This window comes from Agelaius tricolor, unplaced genomic scaffold, assembly GCF_023055355.1.
Source record: "Agelaius tricolor isolate 1412-34295 unplaced genomic scaffold, bAgeTri1.0.p SCAF_5, whole genome shotgun sequence".
NCBI lineage: Eukaryota > Metazoa > Chordata > Aves > Passeriformes > Icteridae > Agelaius > Agelaius tricolor.
Genome location: NW_027269265.1, coordinates 26,012,041 through 26,030,658, shown reverse-complemented (window position 1 = coordinate 26,030,658; position 18,618 = coordinate 26,012,041). Strand labels below are relative to the sequence as shown.

The 18,618-nt window shown below is 42.2% G+C and overlaps 1 protein-coding gene across 1 annotated transcript in view; it reads right to left on the bottom strand.

Moving 5' to 3' along the window:
* Positions 1-6,256: 6,256 nt before the first annotated feature.
* EGLN3 (egl-9 family hypoxia inducible factor 3) overlaps positions 6,257-18,618 on the bottom strand; it is a 28,016-nt gene continuing 15,654 nt past the window's right edge. Inside the window, exons 2-5 of the mRNA XM_071426916.1 lie at positions 13,713-13,832; positions 11,724-11,860; positions 10,961-11,034; positions 6,257-9,870 (exon numbers count right to left, since the gene is read on the bottom strand). Coding sequence (XP_071283017.1) covers positions 9,833-9,870; positions 10,961-11,034; positions 11,724-11,860; positions 13,713-13,832 — 369 coding nt within the window. The 3' untranslated portion in view covers positions 6,257-9,832. The remainder of the gene's footprint in view (positions 9,871-10,960; positions 11,035-11,723; positions 11,861-13,712; positions 13,833-18,618) is intronic.

Genomic DNA, 18,618 nt, shown 5'->3' with positions numbered 1-18,618 from the left:
GTGTTCAGCAAGTGAAATGTCAATTAACATATTTTGCTTGACTTCTGCGTACTTAAGTCTGGAATAGTTTGGCCCTAATATTAAGGAAACACTTTGAGTCCCCTTGGGATGATGCCCAGTCCTGGGCTGTTTTCTCAACTGCTCCAAAGGTCTCCAAGACATACCCACTACTTTCTCCATTTGGTGCCTGCACTGTGTTTAAACTGAGATTGATTTAAATCTCTCTGCCCTGGGAGGAAAGAGGCTGGTGCCCATGGGTTTGCTTTGTCCTTCTTCCCTAGGAGACCCATGCAGAAAGGGGGCTCCACCTCATGCCTGGTAATTACTGCCCAGGTTCCCTAATCATTCTGTAGCTGTATTCAGCTCTATGTAAAGTCATTTATTAAATAATGGGGATGTTGTTGTTCTTCTATTATCTCTCTAGAGTCCAATACTGTTCTTATCAGCTTTCTAAAGTCCATACCTCTTCAGTGTAGTCTCATGGCTGCAGATCTTCACTGACTCCTTCTTCTGCATGCTGTTCTCTCTCAGGTCAGGGCTCCTTCAAGGCTCTCCCTGACTGGCTAACCCACCCCCTTTTATCCCAGTTATCTTCATTGGTTAAGCCCAGTTAAGGACATCACAGCTGCAGCCCATCAAGGGCTACCGGGACCTCTGGGGCAAAGCCTCTATACAGAAATTCTAATACATTTCCTCTACTATATGGGGACACTATTTACTGAACCCATATAGACTTTCTGGGCTGCGCACCAACAATTTAGCACTCTTAATGAGAAATACAAGGATTAATTTTTAAGCATTCCTTTGGTGACCAGCAGCTGCTGGAGCTGGAGAGTATGGTGTTGTGCTTCAGATGGTGCCAGGATCTGGCAGAGGTGGTGCTTGGAGATATGCCTTCAAGGGAGGAGAAAACAGCAAGAAGTAAGGCTTGGATTCAGCTTGAGAGAAGCTGGGGAGGAAGAAATCCATCTGAAGAACTTCTGATAGCATGCAGAAAAGCCTAAAATCAGTTTCTATTGCAAACTCACAGGTAATAGCCAAGAACAAGGCATACATGGGCAGAGAAGAACCTGCAGTCCCAGTGTCACACTCTGCTGAGGGTCCTGTAGAGCCATCCCCATCCCACATGGCTCATGCTTTTCTTAGATCACAGAATATTCTGAGTTGGAAGGGACCCACAAGCATTACTGAGTCCAACTCCTTAGTGAATGGCCCATACAAGGATTGACAACACAACCTTGGTGTTAATAGCACCACACTGACCAACTGAGCCAACCTCAGGGCCACCAGGAAAAGCACTTTGTGAGCCTCCTCCTGGGGCAGCAAGGCCCAAGCCGTGCAATCCCTAGGATGCTGTGGCAGATGCTGCATTTCCAGGCCTGAGCAGGACTCTCCAGTCTGTATTTCCTGAGAATGGGAGGCCACATGCTGACCCTACATCTGCAGCCCTGCCTGGGTCCCAAAGGCACTGAGGAGCCTCAGCCTGCCCCAGGAGCCCTTCTAGAAACCCACCATGGGGTTGCTGCTGCAGAAGCACAGGTCAGTATGATGAAACAGGTGATTTTCAGAGCTGAGGTGCTTTTATCTATTCCTCAACTCTCAGGAAACAGAGCATAAGTATAATAGCACAGAAACCTCAAAATCAGCAGTGGACAGAGCAAATTGAGACTTTGAGTCTTAAAATGGCAGGGGAGAAAACTCCTTTGTGCTGCTGCACAGGGTGATGCTGGTCAGGGTGCTGGCATGGGTGCTCTGGCCAGTGGGGATGGTGAGGGATCCATCCCTTCAAAACACCAAGCCAGCTCGGGGAAGGCGTGCCACCTGCAGAGGCTGGGGACTCCCCCATGTCCTCCAAAACATCTTATGGTCATGATTTGCTGACAAGGGGAATGAAAGGAAGCTGAGATTCCAACAATTTTCATGTGTTCCCTGGGCACAGTCGCAAAGAAAAGGAAATATACTAACAATTAAGGGAAAATGTTTAGCTTATGATATTAACATGTTTGTAGCAGCAACAATAGTATAGGTTCCAACCTCATATAAAATTTTGATGAACTGCCAGTTTTAAAAGTGAAAGAAAAGTTTGCAAGAACTACTCATGATATTTAATATTAATAATAAACATATTTATGCTCAAGTACTGATATTCAAAGTCATCAAATTTATGATCACATTAGTTAACTCAAGCCCTTTCAGATGTGTGAAATTATGACTCAACTGAGACTTACTTAAAACATGCTTGGAAAGCAACATGGGAGAAAATGTTTAATGGACGTAGCAAACACCAACTCTCAGACACATGCACACTGTTTTTAATCAGAACATGGACTCTTGAAGAGAGGGGAGGTTCCTGCCTTTAAAACCATATTCCCTCAAAGGCTAACTTCTGATACCCCACTGCATATTTCTTCATCGTTCCCTTTTTTTCCCTCCCAACATTATTTATTACGAGTAGTGAATGATTGATGACCTATAACACATTTCCTAGGAAACAGAGAACCCAACCAGCTTCATGGCTGTTCTGGACAGGAGGGGAAGTTGCTTCCCACTATATCTTGAGTTTAGATACAAAGGGACATCACACTCAGGATGAATGAATGAATTGAGACAGGAAAAAGAAAATGAGGAAAGCACAGCTTTAGGTTTGGACAACAAATAAGGGCAACCTGCATGAACTGTCTTATAGCAAGCGGGTTCAAAAGGAGATACTGATGCCTGATGGCTGTGGAAAATGTGGGTTCAGTTCTTTGCTGCCCAAGAAGAGGAGAGGTGCTGCTCAGCACAGAGCACTGCCAGGCAACAGGATCCTCCTGAGGTGCTTGCTCACCAAGCCCACCCTGCTGTGCAGTGCATGCCTGTGGTAACTGTGAGTGCATCATGACTGAAATAAAAGTGCAGGGAGAACTGAGCATGGCAGGGCTGGGCTGAACTTCACCCCTGGGGAAGGGCAGCCCTGGTTTAGTCCTGCAACAATGCATGGTAGTGGTCTTTATAATCTTTACTGGAACAGGACAACCTTTTACCTCTTCCCTTCTTGGGATGCCTTGACCATGTAAGTTCCAAAAAAATGCTTACATTGCCATGACACGGAACGTGTCATTTAACCTGGCTGGTCCTTACTCATTGCTCCAAGAGAAAAAACAAAAACAACAAAAAAAAGCCCCTTCTACTTACATCGCTCCTGACAGACATTTCTCCAACCAAATCTTTGGTAAGAGAACTCTACAACATCTTCAGATAGTGCAGTGGTTCAGCATCCCAGCCATAAGAAAGCTTTTCCCAACAAATGACTCGTAACTTCCTTGCTCCAATTTTATCCCGTTATTTGGGTCTATGCATCATAAGTATAGAGAGCAAATTACGTATGATGTTTTTACTTCCTTATAATGCTTTTACTTCCTCCTTCACTTGTCTTCTCACTCCCCTTGTCCCTGGAAGGAACAGTACCAGATCTTTAAGCTTATCCTCACAGGTTATAGTTTGTAGGTCTCTGATCATACTTATTTTTTCCAGTGGACTGATAGGTGAACATTTTTTTCCACATCTTTCTTGAAGACAGAAGCCACAATATCTGAGTTCACACAAATTTCCTCTTGAATCAATGAAAATATATTAATTCCCTCAGAAATGTAACAACTAAATGGGTTCAACAGAAAGGTCACACTCCTCCCTCATCACGTGGACATACTGTGTAGCCTAATAGTGAGGATCTTCTCCTTTGGGATAAATGAAGCCAGTCTGACTGTCCTTGGGTAAGCCTCGTGTCTGACCTTTGGCATCCTGCATCCATGCACTGACAGACAGGGATCAGAGAAGGGTAGAGAGGGCAATTCCTCTCCCTCCTGTTTTTGTCTCAGCGCTGGCTTTGGCTGGGGTAGTTAATTTTCTTCACAGTGGCTGTTTTGGATCTCTGCTGAATACTGGGTTGATAATACAGAGATGTTTTTGCTATCACTAAGCAATGCTCATACAAACCTTTTCTGCCTTTCCTACTGCCACAATGGCAAGGGGGCTGGGAGTATGTGGGATATTGCAGGTGAGAATAAAGAGTAGAAACTAAGTAGAAAGCAAAATAAAGAAGGTGAAGAAAAATCAAAACAACCTTCTGTATTGACACTTGTTTTCAAACTAATGACATAATTATCCTGTAGCAAGTCTTGGCTACAGAGAAAAACATTTTGTGGGGAACTAATTAAAGAATTAGCCAGTGTTTAGCTTCTCAAGATAAAGGAGCATAAGCTTTGAAACAGAAGTGTTTGCAGTATGCTTTTGAAAACTCTCTGAAGACAGCCGAGCTTAAGTCTGTTAAGACTCTTCCTTTGACAATTAAATGTCTGTTCAGATGTCTTTTTTTTCCTTCCTTGATTTTTTTTCTTCTTATAAAAGAAGCAGCTGGTACTTCTTAACAGTAGGCATTTTCTCCCTTGCTTAGATCATGGGGTGGTGTGTTACCATGTATCACAGTCATGAACACAGGTCATCCACTGAACCACTGTATAGGTGGGACAGGTGTCAAAGCTACCATGAAATACAATGGTTAGTAAAATAAAGCAACTTGCTGGCGCTGCACGCCACATCAACCCCCCAAGACTACATCCTAACCAGAGCTTTCCCAGGCACAAGGTGGATCAGCACCGTGTCCCTGCCAGACAACCTCTGAAGGTTGTGCTGCAGAAGAATGCAAAGCCCCTTTTAGGAAGTTAATCAACTCTTTGGTTCAGCAAGAGGGTACAATGACAGTAACCATTGTCTCCCATCCACTTTAACAACTCAACATCCTCTGCCAGGGAAGGGATAACCCATCCTGAAGAGGATGCTCTGCTCCCTCTACCCAGGGAGCTGTGAACCCATGTACCCACAAGTGATTTTTCAGAGCTCTACTAGTTTGGGCTACAGGGTCTTTCTTCCCATGCTTCTCACCAGCCCCACACACAGAGGGGTTTTAGGAGCCAGTTACACTCTTGACTCCCCTCCTGTCAAATCAGGTCCAGGGTGTTGCTAAGATCAGGGATCACAAATTTCCTCCTCTGTGGCAGGACTGTGGGTGCCCAGCATGCTGGCACTGACTCTGCTCACTGCAATGCAAGAACTGCTGCCATTGACCCAGTGTGGTTTATTAGCATCTCCAGCTTTGTTTAAAATAAGCACACATGCAGATGAAATTATCCCTGCTTTCTGCAAGACAGATAAAAAACTCTATGCCTTGTGGAAGATTATGGGAGTTTTAACCAACTCTCTGAAGTAGAAGTACTCCATGGAGACAACATTATGTGGGAAAGGGGAATCAAGTTTTATTAACCTCTCTTCCTCTGTCATGCTCCTTTGCAATTTTCAGTGCAACCTCCAACATCAGATGCATTCTCAAGAGTCATGAGAATTGTCAGTGCAAATATATTTAGCCATATCCCTTTGGGTAGCTGGGGGAGGAAAGAAACCCCTAAATAGCTGTAAGATAACAATTACTGCAAACATATTTGCTTAGAGAAAGTTTAGTCAGAGTTCAAAGTCCTTGGCAGCTGGATGGCCAACAGCCAGCTTCTTCTCAAGCTGTCCCTAGAAACCTTTACTCTTTGAGGAGCATGCTCAGAAGAGAAACCCCTCTGCTTTCCATAGGTCTTCGCCCTATGCTCTAAGAACTCCTCAGTGTAAAAGAAACGCTTAAATCAATGGCAAATTATTTAGACATCTCTTCCCTCTCTAACAAAAAAACTCCACAACTCAAGTCCAAGCCCTCCATGATAAAAAGTATGTTTTAAATAGGAAAGGAAAATTCTCACTCTTCACAAGATTGTAAAGGAATCAGAAAGTTCACAGCTCTACCAAACGAGTGAAAATGCTCTGGCTTTCATTCAACTGCACTGTTAGTGGGAGTGAGGAGAAGTCTCCCACACAGCCACAGGAGAAAACTGTGGGATTCAGACTGAAAAAGTAGCAGGGGGAGGATGTGAACACTGTTAAAAATAAAACTTATCAGACAACAATTGAATCGTGAGAATGTTATCTGGTTCAACAGGAGCGTGAAAACAAATGGGCATTTCAAGAAGAGGATCACTAGCAAGGTAAATAACTTCAAAATAGCAGGAAGTGACCAAGAGAATGTGCTGAGCCCAGGGCAACAAAAAAGGCTCTCCATCAGCAGAAGACAGTTGTGGATACAGATTTCAGTGTCACCTTACATGCAGCTGCATGGCACTGCACCCACCCCTTGCATCCCGGCCACAGTAAGACACAAGACTGAAGAGATTTGCACAGGACAGTGTTTAACATGACCCAGTGTTTATTGACTCCTGTGACATTTTTATCAATAGTAACAGGAACACAAAATGTGATGTGTGGTAAAATACTACTAGGGGTTTCTACATGAATCCAATGCAAAGTGCCAGCATTGTTGACCAGCATACAACCTGACAAGAGAAGATGCAGTCATAACTCACTCTCAGATATCTGCTGGGAGTACATCACAGTCAAAGTAGAACTAGTCATTTGCCTGCAAATAGACACATTTTCTTCTAGATGCAAGTGGTGTTAGAGCCAGCTATTTTGCAACAAGAAATACATATAATATATTCCAGCATTTTAAAAAACACACAGGACTAAAACTGTTTAAAAATAGAAGGGAAAAAAAGAGTGGAGCTTTTTAGACACTATTTTGTAGAAGTCATTCTTCATAGAACCAGAAGTAATCTAGAGAAAAAGATTTATTAGAGGCTACTTTGCTCAAAAGGCCAGTTTTAAGGTTTTAAGTTCACAGGTTTAAGAACAAAAACAGTCTCTTGATTTTCAGCACTGTCTCCTGGCCTTTTTCCTCCCTGCCCAACAAAAACCTTTTGTTGAAAATTGCAGCTTAGTGGCTCTGCACATTTTTCCCATGCAATTGAAAAGGCAACCATGTTTTTTAGAGCCATCAAAAACTTGCATGACATTACATGCACGTGCAGCATGAAACATCTTCACAGATATTAACAACAAAGGCACATTACCTAAAGATTTAAAAAAATACCAACCAGAATTTTTGGAGGATTCAAAGTTAAATACCTTAGAGAAAGCATTCCTTTTCACAACTGGCTGACAAGTGCTCTTTAGCCATTTGATTCAAACAGTTTGCTATGAAGACAAAACACAAGGAAAAGGCCTCTCTGAAATACCCTCCCCATGTGCATGTCACACATGACCAACGCCCCCCACACCCCACCCTCAATTAAACCACAGCTTCTTCAAGGAGATCATCCCACTGAAAACAGAGTAGAGATCTGAAATGGAGGACTGAGGAATTGGTTTCAAGCTCTCAAGCCCTCAAAATTTTTTGCAGTTGATTACAAGTGTTAATAAAGACAACACACCCTGCCACAGAATAATTGCTCTGTCTTCTATATATGTAATATAGATGAGGAAGATATTCACAAAAAAGAAAATATGTATTTATTTACAATAAATGCAACTATACTGCTCCATGCTCCATTCACCACATGTGTTGCTGACCACTGCAGAAACCTGGTGGTAGCAACAGTGATAACTGAAGTACCTTCCCTTTTCAGCCCTTACACAAAGCTTTTCCCCTTCCAACATCTTGTTTTTCCATTGTTCCAGGCTCCAGTGAGATGTGTACTAACAATGCTTTCTAGTTCATTTTTAAGGTTATGGTTTCTAGAGGCAAAGCAGTATTTCCTCTGCTCTGATTCTCCTCCTTTTAAAATCATGTAAGAGTTTCAAATTTATGTGCCATTATTAACTTTGAATAGGTGTATTCCATCACCTTCTCTAAATAGTAATGCTGTCTTTTCCAACACATTTCAAAGGATTACCTCTCTCAAGGAAGAGCCAAACTCTTTCACCTCCCACATGAACATATCAGAATGAGAATTTCAAGTTATCACTAAGTTTCCTTCAAGTCTCTGGTGTTACTTAGAAGCAACTGTAGTAGAATAATGTTTTTCTTAACATTAAAGGACATTTATCACATTCTTTGTCTTTTTCTAATTGTAAATATATTAGTCACACATGTTCCCTCATACTCCTCTCTTAGGGTGCACAGTGCTATATGACCATAGCTGGATCTCTGGGAGAAGCCAGAGAGAATAAAGGGTTTCTTAGCACTGCTGTATTTACATTCAGCATTCATGGGCAGGCTGAAGGATGCTCAGCTTTTCTTTAAGACACAAAACTGCTTTAAAAAATACTCCATTTTCTATTATCATTTTTTATGCCATGAAAGTTATTTCTTTTCTGTCCTATGCAGCTGCTACCTTTCTGTCACTCACATTTAATAGCTGCCATTGCACACTACTTTTGCATTCCCTAGCTCAAGAGCAGCCCATCACAGCACAATGACGCAGCAGAGCATGGGGAAGCACTGCAGGGGCCAGAGGTTCAGACACACCACCTTCACCAGCAGGGGCAGGTGGCACAGGAAAATATGGGACACTGAAGGGGGCATCTATTTGGAACATTTAATAGGGTCTGACATACACACTGACAGCATGAGATAAAAATGAATGCAAGTGAGTGTATTAGGCTGAGAACAATTAGTGTGAGGGATAAATACATCCACTGCCAGATCCCAGCTTCATTAAGAGCTATTCTGAACTGCATAGTAAGTGCTGGTTGTAGAAGTTTAGACAGACTGGGAATAGGTCACCAGTTACTCATTGAGTCTATTAAGTTTAAAAAAATAATGGAGGGAAAAAATGTGTGCTTTGCCATTGAATAACTCTGATCTCACAGCCTGGGCACAGCAGCAGTAGTTACCTGCCATCACAGATCAACTGAAACAGAATTGCAGTTTCATCCAAATCACATACACATGCAAAATTAAACAAGTGTGTTCATGAACAATATGCAGCATAAAAATCAGGTCTAAGTTACCCATTATTTATCATATGTTTGTCAGACTGCCAGATATATCTTTCCCTTTCAGATTCATATCTATGTCACACAGAACATAGCAGATGGAGAGGTTGCAAAGCAAACACTTCTCCACATATCACTGGCCTTAAGGGCCAATGCATTGTGTGCCATAAGCCTTTCAAGTTTACCAGATCTTTGGGAGAAAACAGCTGCTTTACCAAACGCTGAAAATAGAAAACATACAACCCATCCTCCTAAAAACAGAAAAAAAAATTGGTTTTATGAAGTTGTGAATAGATGCATAACTACTTTCCCCTCGATCCTGGGACAGAAAGGGCAGTACAGCTACAGAGCTAGAATGTACCTCCTGAAGAGCAAAGAATATCCAGAAAATACAACGACTGTGTAGACAAACATCTGGGAAGTCATGTTTCTGAAGAGCTGAACCAATGTTCTGCACAGCAAAATGATGAACAATACATCAACAGGTCCACTTGGGACAGACCATAAAATGCTCTACAAACATCCAATTTAATTTCCCATGTCAAATATCTCTCTGTGCCTGTCAGCAGTCTGCCAACTGATTTTAAACTTGCAAGGCTTCTTCCCATTTAACTAGAACTTTTTTCCCCCATAAAGTGCAAATAAGACTCAGTTTTTTACCACTAGTTCCAATGACCATTATCTTAGTTACAATAGTGATCAAAAGCCAATTGGCTGAGCCACTACCACTAGGCTTGAGTATCACACGCTCTTTTTTTTTTTTAAACCCTGGTTATTTTTTCCAGCAAAAGGCAAAGAGCAAACAAGTCTTTCTTCTACCAGATGCAGCATGACAGGAGGCTGCCTTAAGTACCATCAGCATAAGATGCACGTGCTAGACACAACCGGTGCATACTTATGCATAAAAATGTTTTGCCCTTATTTGCTGGAAATGGAAGTCATCTTTGGGATCTTATTTCCTCACAAAGAGTTCATGAGCAGTTGATTAGTCTTCATTAAGAGGTGCTTCTCTCTTCCTCGCATCTACATAAAAAAAAAAAAAACAAGTGTTTAAACCAGGGGGTTCTGACTGTATTCATCTGAAAACTCAGAAACAGAAAAAAATTGGTTTGTTTTCAATGGACAATACTTTCCATTTCAGAATCATGCCGTGAATCCACTATGTGGACTGAACTGCTACATGATACCACAGCATGTTAACAAGGACAGTCACACAAAGATCTTGTACATTTTTCATGTTCAAATTGAAGATGACACATGCAATATTTAAGTAACCCAATAAACTCTGAGACCCCAGATCAGTGATACTTTTCCCCCAATCACCTCTTGGTCCCTTTTTCATGATCCTCTCTACAGGTGAAACCAGTATTTGCTTTGCATGCAAGCTACAGAGATGACAACAGTCTGTTCTGAAAATCATTTGACTAATTACAACTTTGCCCAGCTGCACATATTTTTAAAAAGACAAGTGCTCTCCACACTGTTTTTTGAGGAGGCAGCCCCTGAAGACCAGATCTTAAACTGCTCTGAACAGCAACCCTTAGATCATGGTCCCAGGTAGGGTGTTGGAACATATCTGGACAAGTCCATGACTCATATGCCATTGCTACAGCAGCAGTGCAGGGTGGCTGCCATCAGAAAGCTGGGTCACCCCTTTGTGGGCTTCTGCCCTTCACTAATACAGGAGACCCTATTCATTCAGGACATTTAGAGAACATAATTATTAAACTGTCTGTGAAATTCCAAACACAGTACTAAACAGGGTTTGGAGGAGGCAAAAATATACCTCCCAAATAACAAAGAAGAGCTGACTCCCTGTGATTGGAGTAGCCACCCAGGGTAGGAAAAAAATGTCAGTCATTTGGTCCTCAGATCAGAAACTGTCTCTCCCATTCTCCCCATTTTGTTCATCAAGGATTCTAGGGCCAGGCCTGATCTCCTATCACAACTTCACCTGCATAAAATAACTGACTAGCAATAACAGGAGAAAAAGCTTTCTAAATATGCATTACATATGCTTGTAGCTACAGAACCACTTCTGGTCTATCTTTGATTCTGGAAATACCAAAATGCATGAAATTCTTTCTAGTGAACATTTATAAAAAAATCATACCAGTTAAGTTCCTGAACTTCTTTTTGGCTTCTGCTCTTTCTTCGGCATCAAAATACCACACGGTCATGGCATATCTATAAAAAAAAGAAACCTTGCATGTCTTTCCACTTTTAATATTAAAATACAGCACTGCACTTTTATGCTCATAAGGAAAGCAAAAACAAAACTGGATTAGTAGACTAAAAAAGTAGAATGAAAATGACACATCTTTAGAGGCAAACACAGACAGCATTTTAGTGCATATTTTAACAAGTCAGATAAAAATATAGGTGAGAATTTCTGCTGGAGGCATAAAAGAGAGCACAGCCCCTGGTAACAGAGGGCAAAAGTAGCTTCCAGACCTTTGGATGTTTTTCTGTTCTGAGAGGCCTGTAGGCAGCTTGGGGGCTGCCCTGCGTCACATCAGCTTTTCACAGGCTGCTGACAGATGGTAGCCCCAACACTCCCTATAGTGTTACAAGGGCAAAAGAATGACCCAGCACCTCCCAGCTAAATAGCTATGCCCAGCTTGGAAGATTTCTCCTGTCAACGGTTAAGGGCCTTTTTTTCCAAAACATGAGGAAATGTATCATTTGAGCTTGCTCCTCCTTACTTAATGAGAGAATTCCCAATGACTCAAAACCAGGAAATTCACTCAACATCTGTCTATTTTTTATGCACATGTACTAAAACATGATCGCCATAATTTTGGATTAAAATACTGGTAGAAGAGATGCCCTGGGGTATTTCCTAGCCAGAAACCAATATTAAATATGCTACTTACCTGGTTGCATAAGAAGGCTGGACTTCATGTGGGTTCCTTCGATCTGACCAAAAAAAAAGTAATCGGTCAAAAATCGGCTCAACATCTGCTACGTAGGACTTTCCTTCTGGGAATATTCGAAGAATTCCACCATGCAGCTGAAAGAAAAGGAAAGATTGGTTTTTTGCACACATAAACAGCCACACAATCACATGAAAAATAACTTATTTCTCTCTCCTCCACACCTAACAAATGGGGAATAAACATCTAATGATAAATGTGACACCTACGTGACAACACTGGAAAACCTTACTGTGTGTCTTGGCCACTTTGTTTTACCAGTTTGTAATGTTTCAGCTTAAGCTTCTACCTAAAGCAAATGAACCAAGATAAAGGTAACACCAGCCCTGCAGCAAACACTGGGAAACTTCTGAGCTTCCAGTCACATTTCTAGAACCAGTGAATACCACAGAGCTGCTCTACCTGAGATCAAGCTCTCTGCCCAACAATTGTTAGATACTGCTCACAGTATTTCAGACGACGTGCCTGATCACTTAGGAGGTAAATTCTACACCTCAGGAAGAGTGAAGTCTGTTTTATTGTTAGATTTGTAAAACTTCTCAAATGCATTATAGATCCCAGCCACCATTTTCCCTACTCATAACACAGCCTGGTTTCTCTACCATACAATTTCTGTCTTTCCACGTGCCACGATTTTCAGGAAAAAGGTCTGGTGATCTGCACACACTCCAGAAACTTCAAAAGATGAAGATGAACCCTGCCTCGTCCTGCTGCTGTTAGAGTGCTCTTTGGAGACTTTAATGCTGCATCACCGGGTGCAGTGCAGCACCAGCCTGACGTGGTACCTCCATGTCACATGCAGACCTCAGTGAGAAACTACTAAGCCAGGTTTAAAGCCACATGGCTGTTTTCAAAGCCCAGTACTACTATACTCTTATATAGCATGTCCTCCAGCATACACTTACATAAAATCACCATCACATCTACATAAAAAACTCCATCAGTGTCCTGCATTTCAGTTAGCTTTTCTTGGTGCTCACTTGGGTGCCTCTCCACTATTTGGATAAGGGTGCAATGCACAAAATAAACTGGATATTTGCATTTCCTCCCACATCTCCTCCTTCATTTTATTACAGTGAGATGTTTCACTGTCATACTCTCTGTAACAAGATGTGCTTTTCTGCAACACTGCATTTTTCAATCACATTGTCTCTGTATCTGAACTCACTTATTAGGGTTCATAGTATTTACCTGTTCTTAAAGAGCATATTGGCCTAAAAAGGTTAGAGAAGCAAACAACATTGGACAATTTTCAAGCTATAACCCTCACGAACAGTTTGTGGTGCATTACAACAGACAACAGACTTGCAAAGAGACATCCTGAAATTTTACAAACTCTTCTTTTGTTTCTAATTTAAAGGTATATGGCACATTCAGGGGTGACTCAACTGCCTTACAGTAATATAGGCGGGAACAAGAGTTCTATCCAGTCAAGAGACCCACTGGTGGAATCAAACCATGTTTGTTCCTCTTCCTAAGCCCCACTGCTTCATAAATAAGAAAAGGGAACTGCCTGAATATCTTCTGCAGGTTAGCCTGAAGTATCAAGAATGATAAAGTCACAAATTTGGGCTGTCATTTTACTCTGCTCCCACAATCCACTTATTCTGTAGTGAATTGATTTTCTTTTTCTGCTGTTTCCTCTAAACAAAGTGTTAAGAGCATACAGGCCAGTGCTTATAGCTTTATCCTATAACAACAAAACAGTATGTGTGTAGAATGAGAGAGAGGATGATAAGGAAACAGTTCACATTCTTACTTCCAAAGCATTGCCAAAAACAGACAGAAAAAAAAAAAAAAGAAGAGATGAAGAATGGACCAGCAGCTCAGAAGTTCATCAGAGTTCACAGAAACAATGGACAGCTCCAAAGCTCTGTTTCTCAAGTAGTTTTTCCTTCCTGTTGTGCCTCAACCCCATGGCTTACTCACCTTGGAGTCCCAGTTCTTATTCAGGTAATAAATACAGGTAATGCAGCGCCCATCACCATTTGGATTGTCCACATGACGAACGTACCCAGTTCCATTTCCAGGATAGCAAGCAACCATAGCCTGAAATATACAGATTGTAAAATAATTAATTCTACAAGATGTCCACCTTCAGTTTTAATTTGCTAAGCATCCTCCCACCACCAGTTTGGTTCACTATTTCTCAGATGATCAATCCAAAACCTAGAGCAGACATCACCTGAAGGTATTTTTGCACAAACATTTTTCACAGGACAGCTCAGCCAGTGTGAAATTCAAAACTGGAAAATAAATACCCTTATAATTCACAATATATACACTAAAATAAAAGGGGAAAAAGTGAAACTAGAGCACTAGTATGCATGGTACAAGCTTGTTATAAGCTACGTGACTTTGAGGCAGTTTCAGCTGAAATTTGCTTGGGTTTCTACAGATAAGCAGTCATTGCAAAACAGATTCTCCAGTCATAATGAAAGTAGAAAGCAATCCCAGGATGTCATGCTTTACTACCACCATTCTCCTCTATTCATATCTTCCAGTCATTGTCATATACACCCCTGTATGCAACTCAAAGTGAGTGGTCCCCAGGAGATGTTGGTAAAACTCCATAGAGTAAAGTGTGCAAAAAGCTGCAACTCCTTTGTGCTGTGTTTGTACAGGGCAGTGCATGTTTGCTTTCATGGACTGAGCCACAGAACTAACCAAATAGCTTTCAGAGCATTTCTCTCTTTGATCATCTTCAGACTTGCTGATACAATCACTTAATTCATGGTTTAAACTTCGTCTTGAATGATAAGCCTGACACGAATTACTCCAAACCACACAGCAATCAACAGGTCTTAAAAGGTTTTTACAGTAAAAACATATTAAACTTAGTTGACTTAATTAGCAGCCTAAGCAGAATGCAGGCAAGAGCAGGTGAGACTGCTGGTAGGGTACTAGACCTTTCACTCAGTGTCTCAGTCACTCATCATTATTGGGGCTACTTGGCAGTGATACTGATCACCCCTAAAGCTGTTGCAATAGAAGTCTTGTTCCTGACATCTCCCCATTGCTTGCCAGTAATTAGCAGCAAGAGTGATGGGAAATGATGGGAAATAAGTTCAGCTGGAAAACTGCAGATAGTGTTCAGATGTGGTTTCTGCAATTATCGCTCCTCAATCTGTGTGCTGTACTCCCATAAACAAGTTGTGCATGAAGCACACCACAGGCTCAAGTTCAGCTCACTGTCCACCAGGATGAGCTGAGGGTTCCCAGGTTCCCCTGAGGAGCAGATCTGCTGGCAGCCCCCAGCCTGTACTTCTGCAAGGGGCTCTTCCTTCCCAGGGCAGGAGTCAGATTTGCCCACGTTTAATTTCATAAGGCTCCTGTTGGCCTGTTTCCCCAGCCTATCTGGTTTCCTTTTAGTGGCAGCCTTGCCCCCAAGGGCATCAACTGGTCCCTCTCAGTTTGGTGTCTTCTGCACAGCTGAAGAGTGCACTCTGCCATCTGTTTCAGGTTACTGATAAATAAAGGTGTTTAACACAACAGGTCCCATGACAGATCCCTGTGGTGCCCCATTTGGTAGCAGCCTCCAGGTATTGGAAGTCTGATGGACCATGACCCTCCAAGTCCAACCATCCAATCAGTTTTTTACCCACCTACTTTTCCATCCTTTCAGACAATAAAACCCTAACTTCACATATAAGAGTATTTACATGCCACAGAATGAGGATATGATTGTGCACCATTTGCATGACCTGCTCCAATGATCTGATATGCAAAATTTATAATGTAATTGATAGTTGGAGATTGACAGTATAAGGCTTTACTGAGAAATGTTTATCTTGGAACCCCAGAATTCCTGTTTTCTTCTTCCAAGCACATGTGAAAGGCGTGCTGTTCTCATGGGACATGACCAGGTACAGTACAGCACATGCTGGTTTAATCAACAAGGAAATTTTACGGTGCCAACAAACGCCAGCACAGAAGCTACTGCCAGCCAGCACAGTGGATCCCTCAAACCCTCTGCTACCAAGAACAAAACCTATCCATAGGAGTCAGCCATGTATGAATTAACTTTCCTCCCCACAACAAGCACCAGAACAGTACCTGCAGGCAGCAGTAAGCCACCAGGGCCTGCTCTCCATGCCTCAGGCCAAAGGTGCCTAGAGACTAGTGGCCTGCAGGGTCAGGACATTATGCTAAACAAAAGCAAATACTTTTAATTCCAAGTAATAAGCCCTCTTCCATACACCTAGCAGTCAGGTAGATGCCTTGCTGTAGATCCTATCTGCTCTGTTGTCATTCTGCTGTTACAAATGGCTCCAGAGCTGTACTACATTTCACTATCAGCCTGATAACGGCAGTAAGGGCCAGTCTACAGCATAGTGCTCGAAACATGTTAAGGGCATAAGTCTGGTGGAAACCACAAGTCAGCTGTGTCTGCAATGTAATAATGGTCTGAGGAAGCTGGGCCCTCACTGGTGAGGATAACCCAGTTTGTGCACTCCCCATCCCAGTTATTAGCACAGCACCTCATGCAGGGGCACCTTCACCCATCCCACGTGCTGTGAGCTGCATCAGGTCTAACAATTAAAATAGCAACCTTGTGTAAAACAGGATCTTCATACACTGGGAAACATGACCCTGGTGCCCCTGAAGCCACTCCATCACTCCACTCCTCAACTGAGCAGGGAAAGAAAGTGTAATGAAAGGCTCATGGGTTCATAAGGATAGGAAGAGATCACCCACCAGTGAATGTCACAGGCTGGGGAAACTAATTTAATTTATTGCCAATCAAATCAGAGTAAGATAGTGAGAAAGAAAACCAAACCTTAAGACACCTTCCCCCTACCCCTCCCTTCCTCCCAAGCTCAACTTCACTCACAAGCTCTCTACTTGGCCAGCAGTGGGTCCACGTTGTAGCCAGCTGATATTGGCTCTGTCAGACACAGAAGCTTCTGCCACCTTCTCACAAAAAAACCCTGACGGCCTCTCAGCTACCAAAACTTTGCCCTGCACACCCAACCCACCGTGAGGGCTAAGGGGAGGGGGCAGGGAGGAGGGCAGTGCTGGAGCAGGGTGTGGCACAGCTCTGCCAGGGGCACAGGCACCTGCAGGGCCAGCTCAGCACAGCTCAGCACAGCCCTGCTCACCACGCCAGGGGATGATGCAGGACAGGAATACAACCTCACTGACCAACAGTACCTCGTCTTAAGTCAGTGTACAACACAAAATTATGGTGGCCTTAAGTCTCTCTTTGGAGAGTAGACATTACTCCAAGATTACTGAACTGCCTAAAAATCAATCCAATATTACTACTGTTTTTAATGCCACAAAAAACAAAAAGCTACTGAACTGCAGACCCCTGAAAGGGATTTAGGTGCTTTATTTACTATGGAAATCTAGGCAAAAGGCCAGAGTTTCCCCTGGCCTCCCCCACATAATATGTTCTCTTAGAACATGTGCTTTGTCTCCAACATTGATGCATAATTTATTTATTTACAGTGTGCACCTTTTGCAACTGCCACACTCCATCCCTGGAGATTAAGTGGAACAATTCCCACAGAATCCTAAAGTATGGGCCACACTATAGCTTAACTTTCAGAAAAGCAAAGAGAAAAAAGTTTCTAGTAGCAGTAGCAAAAGAAGAAAAGCAGAAGTGAAATATCCTTTTTCCTGGCACTGCGAATATTTGAATGAAACCTTAAACAATGAAGGGAAATCATTCTGGTCCTCCTAGAGACTGTTGAAATGATATGAAGCTTTATCAGAGCAATGGCTGGAGCAGCTCCAGAGCAGATCAAGCTGGCCTCAGCAGGGATTCCAGCTGTAAGCAGTACTTTTGGATTCATTTAAAGCAAACAAGAAACAGGAGATGAGATGCGTGACCCAGACTTAATTTAGGTAATTTGTGAACACTGGTATCTGCCAGATTAGTGCACAGTCCAGCTACAAAAACCAGAGGCTCGATAACAATAATCAAACCATTTACCAGGTGTGCACGTGGAGTGTTAGTTAAAAATGTTTCCTACACTTTTGGCTATTGTGTCCAGAAGAGCACACTCCATTTTTGGAAGCAACTCCTCTCTTCATTAACAATCTTCAAACCTAAACTAATCAAACTTAGTGATGATCAGGAATGTACCTAACATTTCTTCTTTTCCAATACAATCTATTACAATGGCTGTTGTAACTTCCCAGTGTAAGCACTCAGAAAATTTCTGCAACACTCCCCTTTTTTAAGTTAAAAAAGAAGAGTTTGTCTTACAGTACAGCTGAATAGTTAAAAACTGATACCCAGATGCATGCCTTTGGAGTCACACTTACACTCCACCACATGAAGACCAATGCTCTGGTAGTCTAGTCAACAGTCATAAACCTACAAAGCTTGGAAAATGAAAAGCGAATCATCAGGACTAAAGCTTCTGCCCTGTCATTTTCAGGGATGTTAGCTTTCCCAAGAGGGTGCAAATCAACCACAAGTTAAACAAGCAGCAATTACCAGCTTTAGGAAGGACCCAGGAATCGTCAGTAAATTCCACACTGCACAGAAGCTTGCAAAAATAAGTTATCTACGATTCAGTCTAAGTATTACATTCAAGTCCGCCAGAGAAATCTGCAAGTCAAACTGCAAGACACTAGTAAAGTTTGAAGTCAGATAAAAAACAACTGTTCCATTGAGAGGGTTTTTCCCTGCCTCCCAGTGCTTCTAGCAAGCAGAAAAACAAATTCTCTTAGCTGATGGCCAGGATCATGCTGTGAGACATGATTTACAAAATAAGCAATGCTAGAGCAGCCTGATACGTGGAACACAACATTTCAGAAAACATCTCGGATAGAAGATGTTTGTAGGTGGAAATGAACAGTGCTGAATAGGAAGCAGTGG